Source organism: Lathyrus oleraceus, chromosome 5 (assembly GCF_024323335.1).
Source record: "Lathyrus oleraceus cultivar Zhongwan6 chromosome 5, CAAS_Psat_ZW6_1.0, whole genome shotgun sequence".
In the NCBI taxonomy this organism is placed as follows: domain Eukaryota; kingdom Viridiplantae; phylum Streptophyta; class Magnoliopsida; order Fabales; family Fabaceae; genus Lathyrus; species Lathyrus oleraceus.
In genome coordinates this window covers 311,283,318-311,305,054 of record NC_066583.1, presented here as the reverse complement: position 1 = coordinate 311,305,054, position 21,737 = coordinate 311,283,318, and the positions used below count along the sequence as shown (strand labels likewise).

The 21,737-nt window shown below is 36.2% G+C and overlaps 1 protein-coding gene across 1 annotated transcript; it reads right to left on the bottom strand.

Annotated features, from left to right (window-relative positions):
* Positions 1-18,036: 18,036 nt before the first annotated feature.
* On the bottom strand, positions 18,037-19,698 carry LOC127080379 (uncharacterized). Its single transcript, XM_051020700.1, has one exon. The coding sequence runs from the start codon at positions 19,696-19,698 to the stop codon at positions 18,037-18,039; it is 1,662 nt and encodes a 553-aa protein (XP_050876657.1).
* Between the last annotated feature and the right edge of the window lie 2,039 nt (positions 19,699-21,737).

Here is a 21,737-nt window from a genome sequence, read left to right as displayed (position 1 = left end):
TGCTCCACTAGTACTTTTCCTATTCGATTTGCAACCAGAAAAATTGGAATCAGAGTAACCAACCAAACTACAACCACTCCCTTTGGAAAACCAAAGACCATACTTAGATGTACCATGAAGGTATCTAAGGATGCACTTTACCGCTTTTAAATATGATTCCTTGGGAGCGGGTTGATACTGAGCACACATGCACATACTAAACATTATATCAGGCCTTGATGTAGTAAGATATAAAAGAGATCTGATCATGCCTCTACACATTTTAACTTCAATATCCTTACCATTTATAACTCTACCCAAGTTCCCATTTATAGGCATTGGAATGTCAATAGACTTCAAATCTGCCATTCCAAAGTGTTTAAGAAACTCGTGATAATATTTAGCTTAACACACGAATGTACCTTTCTTGAGTTGCTTGATTTGAAGTCCGAGAAAGTAATTTAACTCCCTCATTAGACTCATCTCAAACTCATCATGCATAAGCTTAGAAAACTCTTTGACTAGTTGCATGTTAGTGGAACCAAATATTATATCATCAACATAAATTTGAACTAGAAAAAGAGGTTTTCCTTGACGCTTAATGAACAGTGTAGTATCTACCTTCCCTATAGAGTATCCTTGATCAAGCAAAAAATTTCTAAGGCGCTCATACCAAGCCCTATGGGCTTGTTTGAGACCATATAAAGCTCTCTTTAGTTTATAAATATGATTGGGATACTCATGGTTTTCAAATCCGGGAGGCTGGGAAGCATACACTTCCTCATTTATGTAGCCACTGAGAAAAGCACTTTTCACGTCCATTTGAAATAATTTGAAGTATTTAGAGCATAATAAGCAATAACATAAGACATGGCATACAAGTAGTACATGTAGTTTAAAATAAACTTACGCACAAAGAAAGAAGTGAAACAATATTACCTCACATGAGGAAGACGAAGGAAGTGATCACTTACACTTATTTTTCTTATATGGGCAATGGCGAAATCCCTTTGTTATCAATTTTATTTTGTCCAATTCGTTTTCATAAATACATTTGGTACCTATATATTGATGATTTTGCGAATGTAGGACAAAATCCGACACAACGATTTTAACTCAAATAACATGCCCTTAGGCAAATGCTGATCAAAGAGGACAACTAAGTGATTTAAGATAAAAATTGAAAAAATTTAAAAGATAACATAAAATACTTATCTAAAAGCGTATAGTCACGCTTTTGTTCAAGTTTCCAAGATATTGTAGAAGACTTGTTTTCTCTTGACTTGATGGTCATATTTTATCCGCCTCGAGTTCTACCATTTCCCGGTGATCAATCCATCTTTGAAGACTTTGAGTATGTCTTCTAAAGATTCATCTGCATCATAAAAAAGAGATAACCTTTCCCAGAATTTCTCAGATAAAATACATCACAAGTGATATATTCAACCTTAATAATAGTAAGTATTCTCAAACAATTAAAAATAATGATAGTGGTGAAAGGGGATTTACCTACACTACATGTTACATGATTCAGCATAAATATTTGATAACTCTATAGGACACAACTTCCTTCTTCTTTTCCAAAAAGTCAAATGAAAAAGAAGATGTTACCTTTTACATGCCTTGAGTTTCCCTTGTTAAGATCTCATCTTCTTTTAAAGGAGTTAAGACATTTTTTCCTACAAAGTCAATTAATAATGCTAGGTACCCAATTTTCATTAGGTTCTTGAGAGTGAGTGGAGATATTGTTGCATTTGGGAAACTATTGATATACACCTTTAGGAACCAAAAATCTCCTAAATTTCCATTTAGCAATGGTATGGACTTTCATAGATGTAATGGCAAATCAAGTGACGATGAGAGTAACTTTCTCCACTATATTCCCTTTCCACATAATTGTACTTCTTGTACGACACATTTAAAGATTTTTTGAATTTTTAAGGATCAATAACAAAGGTAGCCTTTGGTTATAATGCCTTGTATAATTTGGTTTTTAGAGTGTTAACCTCTTTTTTCCAAATGTGTCAAGTTTTACTACCAAAACAAGAAGGTTTCTCATCACCAATCATATATTTTTGAGCATCTATCATGGTTTTCTTAAGAGCTTCCATTTGTTTTTCCGTTTCTAAAATTTTAACTTCATATTATGAAAATATTTTCTTATTTGAAGCTAACCTTTTAAAAGCGTCTATGACTTCACCATATAGATTCTCAAAAGCAACTTTTTATTCATAAAAAGAAACTTCATCATTAAGTTCATATTTAGAATGACTTGCATTTTTCTTTTTATGATGATGGGCCATGAGACAAAGATTTTCTACTTCGTCACTTTCACTTAAGCTACCTTCACTTGAGGATTCACTATCACTTTCCCAAGCTATGTATGCTCTTCTAGTATTTCTAGACTTCTCGTATTGATCCTTATTTTTATCCTTCCTAAGTTGTGGATAACTCGGCTTGTAGTGTCTGACTTTACAACAATTAAAACATGAAATCTTGGACTTTCCTTTCTTATTCTTATCACGTTTTGAGGAGTCAACTTGCCTTCTAAAGTTGATGAGATTGTTGTCGGAGTGCTTTACTATGTTTCTCTTAATGTAGTTATGATACTATTTAACAAACAATCCCATTTCTTCATCGTCCAACTTCTCATTATCACTAGATCCACTTTCCTCATGCTCTTTTGTTGAGGAATGGGAACTAGAAGCCACAAGAGCAATTGAATTCTTTTCTACCTATTTTTTTTTGTTCTTTTCTTTCTTAACTTTCTTCTCATGCTTCTCTATGCTAATGAGCTCTTACTCATGTTCTTCAAGCTTACCAAACAAAGTTGTAGTGTACAAACTCAATAAATTGGTTTCTTCCTTGATGGTGGTGACCTTAGGTTGTCATTCCCTATTAAGACACCTCAAAAATTTGTTAGTAGAAATATCATTGGAAACTGGCTTACCAAGTGCATTCAAATGGTTTACAAGATGAGTGAATCTCTTTTTCATATCTGTAATGGTTTCGCCATGCTTCATGTAAAAGAGTTCAAACTCTTGATTCAAAGTGTTGATTCTAGCTTGTTTGACTTCATTTGTATCCTTATGGACAAATTGTAATAAGTACCATATAGCTTTAACGGTTTCGCAATGAGAAACACGATAATATTCATTAACTCCTAAAGTGGAGATTAGAATATTCCTTTCTTTCCAATCACTAGACCATTTTTTCTCATCTTTCGTATCCCATTGTGCTTCCGGTTTTGGTATAACAACACCATCCGCATTGGTCGTGGCTATTTCAAATGGACCATTTTGGATGGCGCTACATACTTTTCTATCAACATAATTGATATGGATAAACATACAATCCTTCAAATAACCATAGTTTTCACCATTGAAAACTGGCGCTTCATTATATGCCACTTTTGCTTCGGAAACCATAATCTAATAAGCAAAATTGAAGCACAAGATAAATCAGTGCTTGTGATAGCACTTGTTAGACGAGGGAAACGATCTAGAATGGGGTGAACATACCACATAATAAAAAAATTCTTATTAAAATTCTACTTTGAAGGATATTTTTCTATGGCAAGCGAAAACGAGTTTGGATTAACTCTCATTTATCCTAACCGTTATTGGTAGGATCGGATATGCGTATAAAACGTAATATAAAATATGCTAAAGATTAGAAAATCTAATTAACAAGTTCAATATAGTTTGTTTGAATATAAACCAAACTTAAGATAAACGATTTCCAATGAAAAGTAAAAATAAACTTGACAAAGGGATTTTGTCGAACACTTGATGTGCAGTAATTTTATCGAACACTTGGTGTACAATACACCAAGCTTGATTATCTTTGTGTTGAAGTTAGAAAAATCAATGCAATGGTTTAGATTGCAATGGTTTTACACAAACAATTTTAAACACTTCAACACAACCAAATTTTTCAACAACTCAAATTACACACTAAGTGTGATCAAAATCTAAAAAGAAATTTGAAAGAGAGAGAGAGAGAGAGAGAGAGAGAGAGAGAGAGAGAGAGAGAGAGTCACACAAGATCTCCAATATGATCCTCAGGTTACCGTTACTCCTTTGACCGAACCTTCTATTTTTCGAAGCTTTCACTCGGCTGAATCCAAATTGCAAAATCTTGCCCCAGGTCTTTCAATTGATCCTCCAGTTATCGCTACTCCTTTGCAAGAACCCTCATTCTTCAAAGCATTCACTCGGTTGAATCCAAGTTGACAAGACTTGTACAAAAACCTCAAAATCAACCCTTGATCTTGGAGTGAAAACCCTAAAGGTTTTATCCTTGACCCCCCAAAGAAAACGTCAACCAAATTTGATTACACAAACCAAAATTGGACCTTATCAAACTTGTCTTTCCAACAAGCAATCAAAAATGATTATGTGTAAATGATGAATGCGTCAAGAAAGGTTGAAGATGATGAGAATTCTCTGTATCTTTCAGATTTCAATGTTTAGAAATGATTCATGAATGAGTATTTATATGTATGTGTGTGTGTAGAAAAGAAATGAGTAAAACATATTTTTAGCCAAGATGCAATTTTAAAATTTGGTATAGAATGTATTGACTCTAAAATGGAATGAGTCAATACATCAGTTGAATGAGTCAATACGAGACCGGAATGAGTCAATACATTGGAGGCAGTAACCAATTTGAGAAAAAAATTTAGGATAAGTCGACTCCAAACACATGAAAGTCGACCCATTCACTCAATGTGTCGACCCACTTCTTCAATGAATCGATACATTGAAGGTTGTGGCAAATCCTTGAAAAAAACCTTTTAGATTGAGTCGAACCATTCAAGAATGAGTCGAACCATTTGCAGGATGTACCGACCCATTTCTCCTTTGTTTCGACTCATTTGAGGCAAATCCAAATTCTATAAAAATCCATTCAGTATGTATCGACCCATACTAATGATGTATCGACCCGTACATAATTTTTTGTGAAAAACTCATATTTTGGCATTTGATGGCTTATGTAATCCAGTCTTGCATGTTTTATGATGATGATGCATATTTAGACAAAGATTGTAAGGTCCAAGTACACAAAGATCTAAGCTATCTAGTTTTGACATCATAGAAAACCTACCTAAGAGAATATTTAACTCACATTTACATTCTTTTTTCAACTATCTCGCCACCAACTGTGAGTCACCTTTTATTTCTACGTCTCTTGCCCCCAAGTCCAACAAACTTTGAAATTTTGTTTATCAAGGCTTCATATTCAGCCTCATTGTTTGAATAAAGATATTTGATTCTAAACTTGAACTTGGTTGGTATATCTAATGGCGAAATTATAAACACTTCAACTTGTAGCGGGGTATTCGTTACCATTAGACATATTGACTAAATCCAAGGTAAACCATACAAGTCGAGTCGCCACCTCACTTCTATTTATCCAAAGGAATGGTTAGAAAGCGAACAAAAACCTAAAAGTTTTATCGAATCAAAAACTAGTAAAAATGTCAGAGATCGGGGTAAGGGGGTTGGTTATGCAATGGGAAGGTTTTAAGCACCCAAAACATCCTAGGTACTCCTAGGGAGCCCTTTTCACATTTGTTGTAAGGTTGGCATTTTGTGAAAAAATTTGTTTGTGCAAACATGATTGAAGAGATGAGAAGAGAATATACAAGTTATTTACAATTTGTGTTTGGATGGATAAACCCATTGCCTACGTACCATCTTAAAAAAGATTAGGATCAAAACCTCGTAGTTCGGGGTAAAAATCTCAAAACGAGTTGGTGAATTGATTGGTCAAAAAGCCTTAAGGTCTTTTGTTATCCAAGGGAGAAAACTCAACCTAAAACCACAAATCCACCATATGAGGATAGCTTCAACATGCTAGTAAGGGGTTAACCCTATAATAAGCATGGAAGACTCATTGTCCATCACTAAGGATATAGGTGAGTATTACATCTACCTCAAGGATAACTCAAACCTAATAGCTAAAGGTTATGAAAAAAGTTTTGATTAAGAAAGTGGCCATTGAAACCACAAAAGTATTTGAATGAGTTATATTTACCAATGAAAAGTATTTACAAAATATGGTCAAAGCTGGCTTAAAGATTCAATTCAAAATAAGTGTTATGAAAAGGAATTTGGAAAATCAAAAGCATAATGCTTAGGCTTCTAATGTTTGAAAACAAGTTTTAAATGTTTGCACAAAAAGTTTTGGCTTGGGTTAGAGTGGAGGGAAGAAGAAGAATGACTAAAGTCCTAATCATACAAGAGATGAAGGATAAGAAACAAGACCACAAATGGAGTTCCTCTCTTGAGATCATATTGATGATCCAAGTAGCTCCCATCCTTTTGAATATTCAAGCAAAATAAGTGTAATCTCAAGCAATCAAATTAATCAAGCAAGCTCTTAGAAGATCCCCAATGGCTCTTGTATCTCTCACTTTGAAGCACGTGGCAATGGTTCTTCAATTTGGCTCAAATAGGATTCCCTAGCATAAAAGCACACACATCAAAAAGTTCCATGAAGTAAATCAAGAATGGACAAGAGTGAGTTTAGAAATTTGGTCCTTCTAATCCATCTTCAACATTAAGGCCTTTTTACTCCAATTTTGCATAGGGGATGTCCTAGAAACTAAGTCCATTTTGTCCATTTTTTGCATTTGGTCCACAACAATCAAAATAAAAGCACAAGCACAATAATATATACACAATTATGTGCTCAAGTGAGAAAAAGGCAAATTGCATTAACATAAACATATGCTCAAATGGGCAAAAGGAAAAAGCAAATGAAGAATATGTACAAGAATAGTAAATTGCATAAATGTAAAGGGCAAGAATTAAATGTTAATGGTTAATGGTTAGTGTTAGAGTTAGTGTGCCATAAGGCAATTTAGCGCTATGTTAAGCAATCGTAATTGGACTTATGTAGAAGTCACAACTATCTGAGGCCGGTCAATAATAATGTAGGCAAAAACACAAGTTAGAGATTTTGATTAGTGAATCAAACTCCTACAACTTTCCATGCCAAAAAGAAGATGAGAAATGATCTTGTATTGATTTAGGTTCTTTGCTTGATTAGGAAGTAACCTATCCTTAATGCAAAGTCATTCATTTGATCTATGATCAAGATGAATTAGATTTGAATCAAGGAAGTTTAAACCTCCCATGTATCAAGGCTAACCACCAATCTTTAACTCATTGATCAAAAAAAGAAAAAGAAGAAGAAGAAGATGAATATTAAAGTACATTAATGGAAATGGAATGAAATAATCAACAAGCATTGACCAAAGATAGAGAAGATCAAGGTCAAACAATAGTAAACATAAGCAAAATGAGGATTAGAAGTCAAGAAACAAATAAAACATTTTTGGTATTTTTTAATATTAAAATAAAACTTGAATTAAAATAATAAAGAAAGGTCAAACTTCAAACTCACTTCAAACCAACTTTGAAAAGTCCAAGTGAATTATCCCAAGTTCAACAAGGTCAAACAAAGTTTGACAATTTTTTTTAGCATTTTTAGAAGTCAGAAACTATTTTAAATCAATTAAAATGCATAAAAATAACCTAATTGAATTAAAATCTCAAATCAATTAATAAATTGATGAGAATATTTTTCATAGATCTATCATCACTCAAAGAGGTTGGAAAAATATTTTTGTATTTTTTGGATATCAAAAACTATTTTAAATGAATTAAAAATAACCAGAAAAGAGAAAATTTCTAAAAAATATCAAATGATAAAATAAAGAATATTAAAAATCATTTTTAGAAACTAAAAATTAAAAGAAGAAAAATGCAACTGGTCTCATATTTTTTGGACCAATAATAAAGGAGATATGCATTTTTAAAATGAAATGGAATTAAAAGAAATAAAATAAAATAAAATCAGAATTTAAAATGATGGAAAAGCGTGGACCGTCTGATGAGACCTCATTAATTAACGTGGATCATCACGTGGCCAAGAAGCGCACACTCACCATGCACTCTAGTCAACTGAAGCGCACATGGCCATTAAAATAGTCATAACAATGAATGGATGGGATCAAATCTGGAAAAAGCAATGGATGGCTCAGATTAGATCTGGAGACCAGACAGTGACCAGCGCCACCGTCTTCTCCGGCCAACTTCCGGCCAAGCTCAAATTTACAGAGAAACAAATGTTCATGAAAAGCCACGATCCAGATACCAATCGAAAGCTGGGGTGATGTACATCACCCCTGTACCAACCAAATCCACTATAGGGTTCTACATTAAGAGAAATCAGAGATGGAATTTTTGTGGTGTTCAACTGAACTTAATGGATTTTGAAAATTCGAAGCTCAAGAATGTTGCCTCTATGGAGAGGACTTCAGATCACACAACAACAGCAAGAAACAACTAGTATATGAGCAGATTCGAAGAAATTAAAATGTGAAGTGAACCTCTGATTTACAGAGCTTGGAGTCACAATTCCTTGGTATGGGTGCTTGCAGTTTGTTCTTTAGATCAAAGGGAAGAAGGCTAAGAAACTTTAGATCTAAGAAAACAATCGATGCAATTGAATTCTAGATCTGAAAATTGAAAGAAAAATTAGTGAGTTCCTTTGGAGTGAGGGTGAGGATTCAACTGCACAGCATTTAGGGCGCCTTCATGTTGCTAAAATGAGAGGCCTTGGCACTGTATTTATAGGAGAAGCAAGCTAAAATGCATGATCAAAATGCTTGCATGAATGGAAAGGGCCTCCATGCATGGCCCTGTACAGGCGCGTGGAGGGCCCAATTCCACTTGGATTTGGCAGCTAAACATCAGCATGTGCAAACTGGACGTGCAAATTGTGCATAATCATCTCATGCAATGCAAATTTTATGAATTTCCAAAATTGTACCATAATGTTCATGTCTTCGAAAATGGCTCTTCCAAACTTGAAACACCATCTCATGAGTAATGGTTGGAAAGATTTTTGCATGAGGATCATTTGTTATGTTGATCAAAACTCCATTTGAAACTTGGAGATTAATGAAAAGTGGTCATGAAGTGTAGGGTGCAAAACATGTACATGTGAGATTTTCAAAATTGGCCAAAGTTCAAGCCCTTCTGTTTCAATGATGCAAGCTCCAAATGACAAAATTTTAAACATAAAGGTTGTAGATATTTTCAAGACAATCAATTTGGACTTAAATTTTGAATCATTTGGATTTTGTATGAAGAATTTATGGGCACTTGAAGTTGGACTTTTTCACATTTCAATGCTTTTGGTCCAAAGTGACCTATAATGTTTTGCATTATCACATGTATTTATTTTAGGATTTTGAAATTTTACTCAACATAACATTTGAAGTAGACATCTTAATATTTCCAATTCATTTGATCCAACCTCAAAATCATGAAAAATGAAGGAGTTATGTCCTTGGGAAGTTGACCCAAAATTAGGGTTTCAGTCAAAATGACCTATAATGTCTTGGAATGGATGATGACCTTCCAAGCTTCAAATAAGTTTTTTATGAACATGAAAGTTGTTCATATGGTTCTTAAGAACATGTTTTCTCTTGGAGTCATCTCCATTTGGAAAACACATCAAAAAGTAGGTCTCAGTGTACTTCAAAATAGTTAGATGAATTGACTGATCAGCTTCTCAAGTCCAAACCTCATATCTTGATGAATTGATGATTGATGACACTCAAATAAGTTCAAATATGCATGAAATGATGAATTAAATAACTTCCCTTGATTGCATTTGACCAAAGGTTGAGGTTGCTTCATGAGCAAGGCACAGTTGATGAACAGATGAATTAGGGTTTCCTTGGGAAACAAACATCAAACCCTTTGGTTTGCTTTGATCAAAATGATGAATTGAGATACTTGGGAGGTATATTTGATGGATGAGAGCTTTGGGAACCATTGTCTTGCTTGCTTTCATCTTCAATTGGCCCTATCAATGCACATAGGATCTCCTAGAAGCTTTGGATCTTGTGACTGCTCAAGCTACAAACAAGAGATGTTAGTGACATATTTTTGTGCTTTTGGTTAGTGAATAAAAATGAGAAAAGCAATAATATACAATTCAAGCATGCTTGGTGATCTCAAACCAACTCACAAAAGTTCCCACCGAAAGGTAAGGAGCCAAGACGCTATGATCCTTTAGACAAGATGCAAATGCAATGTTATGATGCCATGAGGGATCTTAGGGTCAAAATTAGGGTCTTACACAACTCCAGTTCCATCTTTATGCCTAGAACCGTCGAAGTATAATTTCCAAGGCCTAGTCTCTACATAAGTTTCTATTGCTTCGACCACTGAGTGGTCAACAATGAAGTTTGCGACAATCTGGCCTTTTATTGCTTTCAAGGTACAATAAGTTAATGAATATTCAGTGAGTGCTAAAGCCCACTTTCCTCATCGACTATGAAGTATAGGTATTGACAACATGTGTTTGATCACATCAAATGAGAATACACATAAACATCATTAGGATTTATATAATGCTTTAGTTTTGTACATGAAAAGTATAAACAAAGACACAACTTTTATATTGCATTATACCTAGTCTCAAGATCATTCAAGATTTGACTGAGGTAATAAATAGCTCTTTCAACGCCATTCTCGTCCTCTTGGGCGAACATACTTCCTATGGTTGAATCTGATGCAGATATGTACAATTTCATGTTCTTATTTGTACTTGGAGGTTGTCATACCCCAAAATTTACCCTCCCTTTTTCATTTTTGCATATCTCATTTGCATACATCAAATCATATCATGCATGACCATTGCATTTGGTCATTGGATCACAAGCATGGCCATATTTTAGTTTGTATCTTAACATTAGGGTTTCATCTTGATTTTTCTTGTCAACTAACCCTAAATTAAATAAGAGATGGAACTTAGTTGTTCTTGTTTCTCATGTAGGTGACCATGCTCCAAATCAAGGCAAGACAAAGGTCTTTTGTCCAAAGGAAATGCAAGTTTGCTTCATGTTGATTCAAAGGTGGTTCATGTGTTTATTTCCATTCCACATCACTTAATCTTCAAGTTATTCTCAAGATTACTCAAGTACTAATAAAGTTTTCATCAAGGGATGTTTATTCTATCATCATTGTGGTTTGAAATGCAAGAAAACATCAAATTGGCATAAAGGGGCACAAATGTGTTTGACCTAATTTGCAAGTATGCCATGCCTTTGGTCCAAACTCCATAACTTCTTCAATTTTTATCCAATTGACAAGATTATTTGAGAAAAATATGCATTTTTTATATCCCCTACAACTTTTCTTAAAGGGTCAAACATTAATTCAATCATTAAGGACCTCATTTGTGCAAAGGACCAAGTTGCCAAAATGGGTCAAAACCTTGTCACGACCATCACTTTCCACCCTTGCCATTTTTAGCTCAAGTATTATTTTGATCCCATTCGTTTTGCATCTTTTAAAGATCATGTCAAAGATCATTTAGCCCAAGTTTGGCTCAAAATGCACGAGGGAATCAAAAGTTATGGTGTCACCAAATTGGGACCTCAAAATGACCAAACATGCCAAAAGCTGCTTGACCAAATTCCCAACCTAAACTTCAGGTCACGACCCTAACTTCCCAAGCATGCCATTTCCACCTCAAATATCCTTTAGACTTGTTTCTTTTTACATTGTGTTTTACTCCATGAAAGGATCATTTGGCTCAAGGAAAATTGGAAAACACACGAGTAGATTGAAATTGGCCTAAACATGAACATGGTAACATGAACTTTGTTTTGGAACAAACCCAGAATTTGAAATTACAAGTCATTACTTGTTTTGGGACCACTTGCACATGTGAAAACATTTCGTGATGTCAAAACGCATGCAAATAAGCTAGAAACAATCTCATTTCACCAACAAATCATACTTTCCTCATGAGTTTTCACACGGTTTCAAAATTGCAAAAGTCCAACCCTAACTCACACGATTTCAGATCTAAACCACATGTGTGAGCTTCCCATTTCATTTCCTATAAATAGGGGGTGATTTTCCTTCATTTGCAAGCTTCAATAACCAAGAAATCCCTACCTCACTGAAACTCAAAAGCACAAAAAAAACAGCTAACAGTTCCATTTATTCAAGCCTTTACCTTCGAGTTTGTTTGCCTATAAAGCCTCATCGACGACCTCTGAACCTTCTCCAACTGGAACCAAGCTTCGAGACTTCCTGAATTGCTCTGGCCGTTTTTACCATCTTCAAGCAAGTTACCATTCTCTTCGTGTTGTTTCACCGATCAAAAGCCCTCATCTACTTTGGTTTTATCTTTTGATTTGGTCATTTAATTTAACTTTGAAGAACTAGGGCTCTTCACGTGTTTCAACAAATTCTCTCTGCTCAGAGAAAATCATTTGCTCTGATGAAGTGGGACATGAAAGATAAATGAAGTAAAATCTTGCATGTTTGGTGTTTGAGCTTAAAACTTCAAGTTCATGAACTTGCAAAATCAAAATCGGGAGGTTGAAGACGAAGTGCTTCACGCTCTTTAGAGGGAAATTTGAATTCCTTGGCCAATCAGAATGCGCCACCCAACCTATTTGTTGCGTTTAAATTTCTTTTTTCTTTTTTTATTTTAATTTAGTTTTATTTAAAAATTCATTTTAATTAGCTCATTTATTCCAACTTTTTTTCATAATTTTATAAAAAGTATTTTCTACCACATATAATTTTTGCATAATTTTTAAAAGTCATTTTGCATTTAACTCATATTTTCTTTTATTTTCTATTTAATTCTCATTTAAAATTTTCTTTTTAATCATCTTGAAACATTTTTCACCCCAAATTTTGAGATCAAGTTACTTATAATTTTGTTGACTTCCTCCTTTTTTGTCTTGGACTTTTATTTGGTGTTTTGATACCTCTTTAGAGTTTTCTCTTTTAGTTTCTTTTTTAATCATTATTAAGTCATTTTTATTCATTTTTATTATTCACTTGATGATTTGACTTAAGTTGATTTCCTGGTTGATGAGGTCTTCCATATTTCAAATCATTGGTAGATGGACTTGAGGTTGATTCAACCTTCTTTGATTCAAACATGTTGATAGATGATCATGAATCATCTTCAACACTTTGCATCAATGATAGGTTATCCCTTGATGCGCCATATTTTTATTCCTTTTATTTGTGGATAGATTGATCCCTATGTGATTTCCTTATCTCTCATTTTCATTATTTCTATCTTCATCTCTTCTCTTCTTTGATCATTGTGTTACATGTTGTAGGAGATTGACTTTGTGTTAATTCTCTAACATGTCTAACACATAAATTGGTATTGACTGACTTCAGATAGGTATTTCTTCTACATAAGCCTACTTACGATTGCTTAACATAATGCTAAATTGTCCCGACACAATTAATTGACCACTAACTCCTAACATTACTTCTTGCACTTTACTTTATTACCATTTAATTATTTCCCTTTAATTCAAGTCATTTAGTTTATGTCATTTACTTTTATGCCATTTACTTAATACACTTTACTTTTATGTCTCATTAATCATCATCTCACTTCATAATATATTAATCTTGTCTTATTCATCAGTTACTTCTTATCTTATTTGATTGATCTGCTTATTAATCTCAATGAATCAAAACATGATAAAGTTACTTGACTTGATCTTAAACCTATGCTTGACTTGGAATGATTATCATATCTTTGGACTTTGGACTTTCGACTTAGGACTTAGACCCTTTGCCTTACTTGAAGTGACCTTGGACCCATGGACCTTGTGGACACTTTGACATACCTTTGCTCCTGTGGAACTTTTGAACTTGTGGTTTTGTTCATCTGCTTTATGCCTCTGGCTTTTTGCATTCATCTGCTTAGGCTTAACACACATTTGTACACACATGACTTTCTCTTAGGCTACCTAATAATGAGACATATGACATTACACTTTGCACCCATATGGCTTTCTCTTGGGCCACCTAACAATGAGACCTTAGGCTAGTCTTTGTATGATAATGCATTATGTTTATTCATCAATCTTATTCCCTTTGATTTATCTTGACCAAGTTATGTTTGATCAACTAGATCCTACAACTATGTGCACACTCCCTCAGTCTTTGTCAAGTAACCATAAGTCCCTTGGCCACTTGAGGGGACTTGTCTATGTTACTTTGGAGCTTTATCCTTTCAACAAGTACAAGACTTCCAATGGACTACAAGTCACCTCAGCAAATCTCATCCATCTGAATCATCCCCACAAGCATCTATGGGAACCTGCTTCAATAACTTATCAGTCATTGACTAGGATTGCATGCCATGAGCCTTAAGCAATAGATAATGATGAGAGGGAATCTTTCCGAAATTTATCTAGAATATCTCTGAGTACGGGACGAATAACCCATTTGCTCAGAGTATTTGTCTATGTTCATAGACTTTAGTGCAATTCTAGTCAATTCATTATAAAGTTTGCAACTAGCCCCGTGGCTCAATTTATCTCTCCTTTTAGTTTAAATAACATTGCAATCACAATTTAGGGACACACCTCTATGGTTAACCCCCTATCCTTTTCCTTTGGGACACACCTCTATGGTTAACCCCCATTTCTTGGTTTTGACACCACAATTCAGGGACACACCTCTATGGTTAACCCCCTATCCTTTTCCTTTAGGACACACCTCTTTGGTTAAACCCTATTTCTTGGTTTTGACACCACAATTTAGGGACACACCTCTATGGTTAACCCCCTATCATTTTCCTTTGGGGCACACCACTTTGGTTAACCCCTATTTCTTGGTTTTGACACCATAATTCAAGGACACACTTTTATGGTTAACCCCTTATCCTTTTCTTTAGGATCTACCTTTATGGTTAACCCCCACCTTTCTCGGTTTTGACACCACAATTTAGGGACGCAACTATATGGTTAACCCCCTATCCTTTTCCTTTGGGACACACCTCTTTGGTTAACCCTCATTTCTTGGTTTTAACACTACAATTCAGGGACACATCTTTTATGGTTAACTCCATATCATTTTATTTGGGATACACCTCTATGGTTAACTCCCTATCATTTTATTTGGGATACACCTCTATGGTTAACTCTCATCTTTCTTGGTTATGACACCATAATTTAGGTTGACACCTTCATAGTTATACACCCCTTTCTTGGTTTTGACACAACTTTTATTTCCTCTTCTTGGTTTTGACACCATTTCCTATTTTTCTTCCCTTACCATGTTAGTCTCAACGCTTTGGTAAGCCTTTTCCTTTTGGTTTAAACACCACACTCAATCATCGTCTCTTCCAGTCTTTGTCCTCCGAACTACAGAGTTCTGACTTCCTTATTGCACTATAAGGATACGTAGGTGTAAGACCCCAATTTTGACCCTAAGAGCCCTCATGCCATCTCATCATTTGCATTGGCTTTGGGATCACACTATGGCATCCTCCTCACCCCTCATTCATTGGGTTTGTATTGGGAGATATCACCAAGCACATTTTTTGTTGTACCATACTTTATTTCTCTTTGTTTACTAACCAAAATACCAAAAAATATGTCTAGTGTAGCTTCATTTCTTTTGTAGGTAGTGTGTGCATCTACCTGTGCCTCATCAAGCTTACATCTAGGGTTTGAGACCCTCAATGCAAATGATCAAGTTATAAAAGGTTCACATTGGTTCTAAGCATCATATATGTATCCCCATGTTCTTTATTTGTCATTTTGATTGATAATTCATCAAGAGTTTGAAGCTTGTTTGTCTTGGAAGCCCTAATTCATTTGAGAATCTTGTGTGCCTTCCTCAGTAAGTTTCTTTAAACAATTGGTCAAATAAATCAAGGAATACTCCATTGTACTTCATCATAAGCAATATGATCCTCCATGAGCCCCAAAGAGCAAAAGAACTTCAAGTTTGCAAGTTGGTTCAAAGAGGTTGACAAGAGAAGTCATCTGGTCAAATCTAGGGTTCTCTAGACCCTATCTCCTACAATTTTTGTCATATTAAAATGATTCCACTATAAAAGTTACTCTTTATGATATTCCAAACAACTTTCATGTTGGAATTAAGAGCTAATTTTGCTTGTAAAGTCACTTTTTATGGTGAAAGATTATAGGTCATTTTGTCTGTGCCCTAGATAGAAGGTTAACTTCCAAGAACCATAGCTTGCTCAATTTTTATTATATGAATATCATCCAAGTTTCATGATCAACTTCAAGACATATTCTCCAACTTTTATTTGACAAAGGTCAAATTCCACTTTCAAAGGCATGTAACAAGAGGGAACATTATAAGTCATTTTGGACCATCACCATTGAACAAGCAATTTTCCTCAACTTCTAAAATCCATAACTCCATCATGCTAGATCCAAATGGTGTCAAATTTGTGAACAAATTGAAGAGTATTTAAGTAGATACAACTTTGAATAAGGAACCAAGGTCATTTGAAGCTCATAGCAAAAGTTATTCAAAATGGAAAAAGGGGTCATTTGAATTTTAAGTTAGAAAATTTTCAAGTATGTTTGATTCCTCCAACTTCCACACCAAAATACATCATGATCCAAGCTCAAAATGGAAAAAGTTTCAACAGTAAAGTTGTTCCCCTTTGCATGGCATTTGGATCAAAATTGAGGGACTTGCGCATGGTTCCTTTGCATGGCCCTATTTGGCATTTTTTGAACTCAATTTTCAAACAACTTTACATGGCTTCATGAAGTGATCTCAGCATAAATTGTGCATGAATTTAGACCTGTTGCAATCATTATTCACGCCTAAATGCATGCCCATGCAACCATGCACATGAGTTGCTATTTTTGGATTCAATTTCAAATGGTGTGAATATCACTTTGCATTGCCTATATAATGAACTCATTTGCCTCAGAATTGAGGACCCTTGCCCAAGCTTTGATCTGCAAATTCCCCTAACCTCCATTAAAATAATACCTTGAAGGTTTCACTTGAAATCGAGTTTTAGTTCTCTTTCTATTTTTGAGCTAAAAATCCAAGGATTCAAAGCCATTTGTGCTCAAATCATCTCCTATAAGCAAGAGGAATCAAAGCCAAGAAGAATTGTATCGAGATCAAGTCAAAACACTGCAACCTGAAGGTGGATTTTCAGAAACTTTCCTTCTCTGATTCTCTCTTATTTCTCCATAATTTTGCTTAATTTGTGGTTGAATGAAGTCCTATCAATGTATGCTACAAGATTGAGTTGCTTTGAGGTCAAATCAAAGCAACTCAGTTTGCATACCTCATTTTTCAATTCCACGTATCTTTTTATATAGTGAGAATTGGAAGAAATGAAGGCCAGATTCATGTTCTTAGTGATTTTATCTTTAAAACCATATGTGGATCTTTCATTTTTGTGAAGCTTTTGGTTGGACCAGTCTAGTGAGGGTCACCGGAGAAGATGACCAGAGATAGGGCTCTGGTGGTACGCTGGAATGATCCAGGCCATCTGATCTGGTCCATACCTTCTAATCTTGGCCCTTGGTTCTAATTACCTTGTTTGCCACGCATTGACTTTGGTCCGCCTACCCTTACTTCTCTCTTGTCTTCTTTTGTTCCCAGATTGATAACTTCAACGTCCTCCTGGTGTGGTTGAATGACCTTCTCTTCTTGTCTGAGTAATCTGGACAACTCTTCAAGGAGTTCGCAATCTTCCTCCACTTTGTCTTCAGCTTGGTAGATTGGACAATCAAAATCATATTGGACCCTAGCAGTGTCGTTATCAATGGTCTCGGTGGTGTTTCTGCATGTTATGATTTATGTAGTTTATTTAGAAAGTGCGTGCATAAAAATTGATGCCATTTTTTGCAATAATAAAAAAAATGAAAGAAAAGGAACAAAAATTTGGATGCAAATTTCTATTTCATTAATGATATAAAAACTCTTGAAAAATATAAAGGAGGCCATACAACACGCCATTGTGCCTTAGGCAGAGCACATGGTTTTGTCTAAAATAATAAAATTACTTTTGAAAATTTTGGGGAACTTCCACAACCTTCCAGTTTGTCAGCTCTTCATTAGGTGCGGCTTGTCGCATCCAGCTAGACACCCCCTCTTCATGATCTTCATCACTGATCATCGCCACCTGTTTGCCAAAAATGTGGTCAGCGCTGGTGAACGTTTCCTCTACAGAAGGAATCTACTCTTTGTCATGTCGGTTACCGGCTTTATTTGATGATGGGTCATACCCCAGTCCAAACTTGTCTCGTTTCTCTTTCACTTCCACCAGTTTGCCCCAGTCTTGAGCATTTTTACTTTCCATAACAGCCTTAGCTCCTTGCCACGAGGCCATGGATGGTCCTGATTTCGAGGTCTCCAATGTCTGTTGGATGGCCATCATATTTGCCACTTCCAAGGATTGGAATGATGTCTCAGTTATCTCGCCATCCACCTCGATGTACCGGAAAGATGTCAAGTGGCTAACCAAGATATCCTCCTCTCTTCCAATCACAATTATCTTGTCATTTGTAATGAATTTTAGCTTTTGATGTAGAGTAGAGGTGACAGCGCATGCGAAGTGAATCCATGGTCTCCCAAGTAGGCAACTATAACTGGGATGTATGTTCATGACCTGGAACGTGATATTGAAAATAGTTGGACCTATATTAGTTGGTAAGTTAACCTCTCCTATCACTGCTCGTCTTGAGCCATCAAATGCCTTTACGATTAGGGTGTTGGGCTTCATACTTATCCCTTCCATTGGCAGCTTTATCAAAGTTGTCTTCGGCATGACGTTTAGCGAGGAACCTGTGTCCACTAATACCCTTGATAGTATAGTGTCTATGCATTTCAAGGAGATATGTAGGGCCTTGTTATGGTTCTTTCCCTCGATCGGTAGTTCATCATCGTTAAAACCCAAAAAATTCTCAGTGGTCACATAAGCTATCACATCGTCAAACTGTTCTATTGTTATGTCTTTCGTGATATGTGCGGCGCTCAGTACTTCCAACAATGAATTCATGTGTGCTTCTGAGCTGAGTAATAAAGATAACATGGAGATTTTTGAAGGTGTTTGATTCAGTTGGTCCACCACTTTATAATCACTCTTCTTGATTATCCTCAGAAATTCCTCAGCCTCTTCACGAGTGACTGCAGCTTTAGGAGACAGGTGCATGTCTTGCATTTCTTGATTAGGGACGAGGATCTGGATAACAACTTCTTTCCTTTTAGCCTTTGTAGAAGTATCAGCAGTTCTTGGTGCAAACACTCGGCCACTACGTGTCATTCCTGTCGGCCCCACAATCGAGGTGATGTTTGGCTCGTTGATCATTAAGGGTTGGTCTTCCTGCCCTTGCTTAAAAGCTCTGGGCTGATATATCCATGGGACCGTCTTCTCATCTTCATATGCGAACGGTGCTGGAAACTCTATCACCAATGGGCTTATAGGTATTTCCACATTAACCTCATCATAAGGGATGTCCACCACAACTATCTCTTCCTGGCGCTTGCTCTTGACACGATGATTTATCTGTAACTCGCCTTGATCCAACATTTGTTGTATAAAATTCCTCAACTTTTTATTGTTCTCTTCAGCAACTAGCTCCTCCGGGATTAGACCATTCTTCAGCAATTGTGCTCCTATCCTGGCGATAGGGGTTTGAATCTCTTCAACCTTACAGATCAATTTACCTTGACCACTCTCCTCAATGGCACTGACGGAAGCATCCTTATGTGTTGGCATAGGATTGGTGTTCACGTTCGGGCATCTCGGAGTGAAGGAGACAGCCTTTGCTTCGATCAAGTCTTGTACCCGATTTTGAAATGCAAAACAATTCTCCAAGGTATGACCGGGTGCTCCCATGTGAAACTCACAATGGGCGTTAGCATCATATCCAGGTGGATATGGAAAAACAACCGGTTTTAGCTCCCTTAATGTCAGAAGGTCCTCCTTTTGCAGATATGGGAATATTTGGCTATAAGGTACTGGTAGAGGATCGAGTTGCCTTCTCGGAGGCCTTGGCTTGAATTGTCTTGGTGGCGCGGTGTTTTTCTATTGACGATGTTGTTGATGTTGTGGTTGATACACTTGTTGTTGCTGCATTGGTTGTTGATAAGGTATGGGTACCATGGAGGCGACTTGGCCATATGAAGCATGTTGCTTCCCCTTATAGCCTCTGGATATAGAGTTCGTTTCACCTTCTCTTTTCTTCGGGAAGCCTCTATAATACTTTTTCGGTGCGCTAGGGGCTGCCACAGCTCCTGGAATCTTTCCATCCCTCAACCCTTTTTCTATGCGATCTCCGATTGTGACTAGATGTGCGAAGTCGGATGCTGCACTACTCACCAGTCTATCAAAGAATGGGTCCTTCAGCGTGTCCATAAATATTTCGGTCATTTCCTTTTCAAACAATGGTGGCTCTACCTGAGTAGCCAACTCTCTCTATCGCTGGGCGTATTCTTTAAATGACTCATTTTCTTTCATGGCCATCCCTTGTAACTGCATTCGGTCGGGTGCCATATCTAAGTTATATTTGTACTGACGGAGAAATGCGTCAGCCAAATCTTCCCAGCTTTGAATCCGCCCCTGTGTTAGATGCCCAAAAGTGCTTATTTGAGCTATCAAATGTGGGCATCTTTCACTCCTTTTTATCGATAAAGTGTTCGAAGCCGCCTTTGCCTTTGATGATTTGCAATACAATGTTAAATGATCTTGGTACCTTTAATTTGTGTGTTATTGTGCAGAAATTAGGCATGAAAGAATAGAAAACAAAGGCATATGAATGATGGCAAAGGGACCAACAAAGGAAGCATTCATCAGCATGCTCGCTAGGCGAGTGTTGTAGCGAAGTGCTCGCTAGGCGAGCACCCAGCGAGCTTCCAACGAACATCCCCAGAATTTTACAGTAGCAAAGTCAGCAAACTCGTTGTGGCGAAGGTAGTAGCGAACGCTCCCAGACTTGGTCAAAAGCAAAGCTAGCACTTACTCGCTAGGCGAGCTGCTAGCGAGCTTCCAGCGAGCAATTCCAGTAGCAAAACCACCTAAACTCGCTGGAGCGAAGGAGGTAGCGTGGGCTTCGCCTAGCGAACATGCAATTTGGACTTGGAAGATTCCTCTGGGCGCAGGTGCCTCAGGTGACCTATTTTGGGGCTCGTTAGGCGAACCATTCTACTCGCCTAGCGAGCATGACAGCTCAGACAGCAGTACTATAAGTAGCCGGGGCTACTTTTTGGAAGATATACTTTTTAGAACTTAGATATTTTTCAGATTTTCTTGGGATCATACTTTGTAACCTAGAAACATTTTTTCTTCATTTTTCTTCATCTCTTAACATTTTTCTACAAAAAGAAGGTGGATTCCCATCCAATCTCGATTCTTTGACTCGGATGTTGATCAACCTTCAACCGAAACTTGTTGTACAAGCTACCATGAAAATGAGTAGCTAAGTCCTTCATTTTGTCAAGGTTAGATGTAGATGATCATAAGCTTTGTGTGTATATGGGATGATCTTCATTTGTAAACTCTTTAATGATGAATGTATGATGAAAACTTTGTTTTATTGATAACTCTTTGTGTTGGTTTATGATTGAGAGATGTTTACCAACTCTTTACCTAGGTTTTCATCCAATCTTGTTTGTTATCTAAAGATAGTAATGAATGATTTTGTTCACCATAATGTTGAACAAAAAAGTTGTCATTTTGATAGATTGTGTGAGAGATCCACAATGGATCAAAATGGGAAAACCCACAATGTGTGTTAGAGATAAACACATTGGGAGGACTTTGTGAAATAGTTTATCATCTAAAGGAGTTTATGAGTTTTGTTGATCGAACATATACATGCAAAGTGATCGTCGAACCCTAACTTTGACAATCTTTCTCAAATAGAAAAACCAAAACTT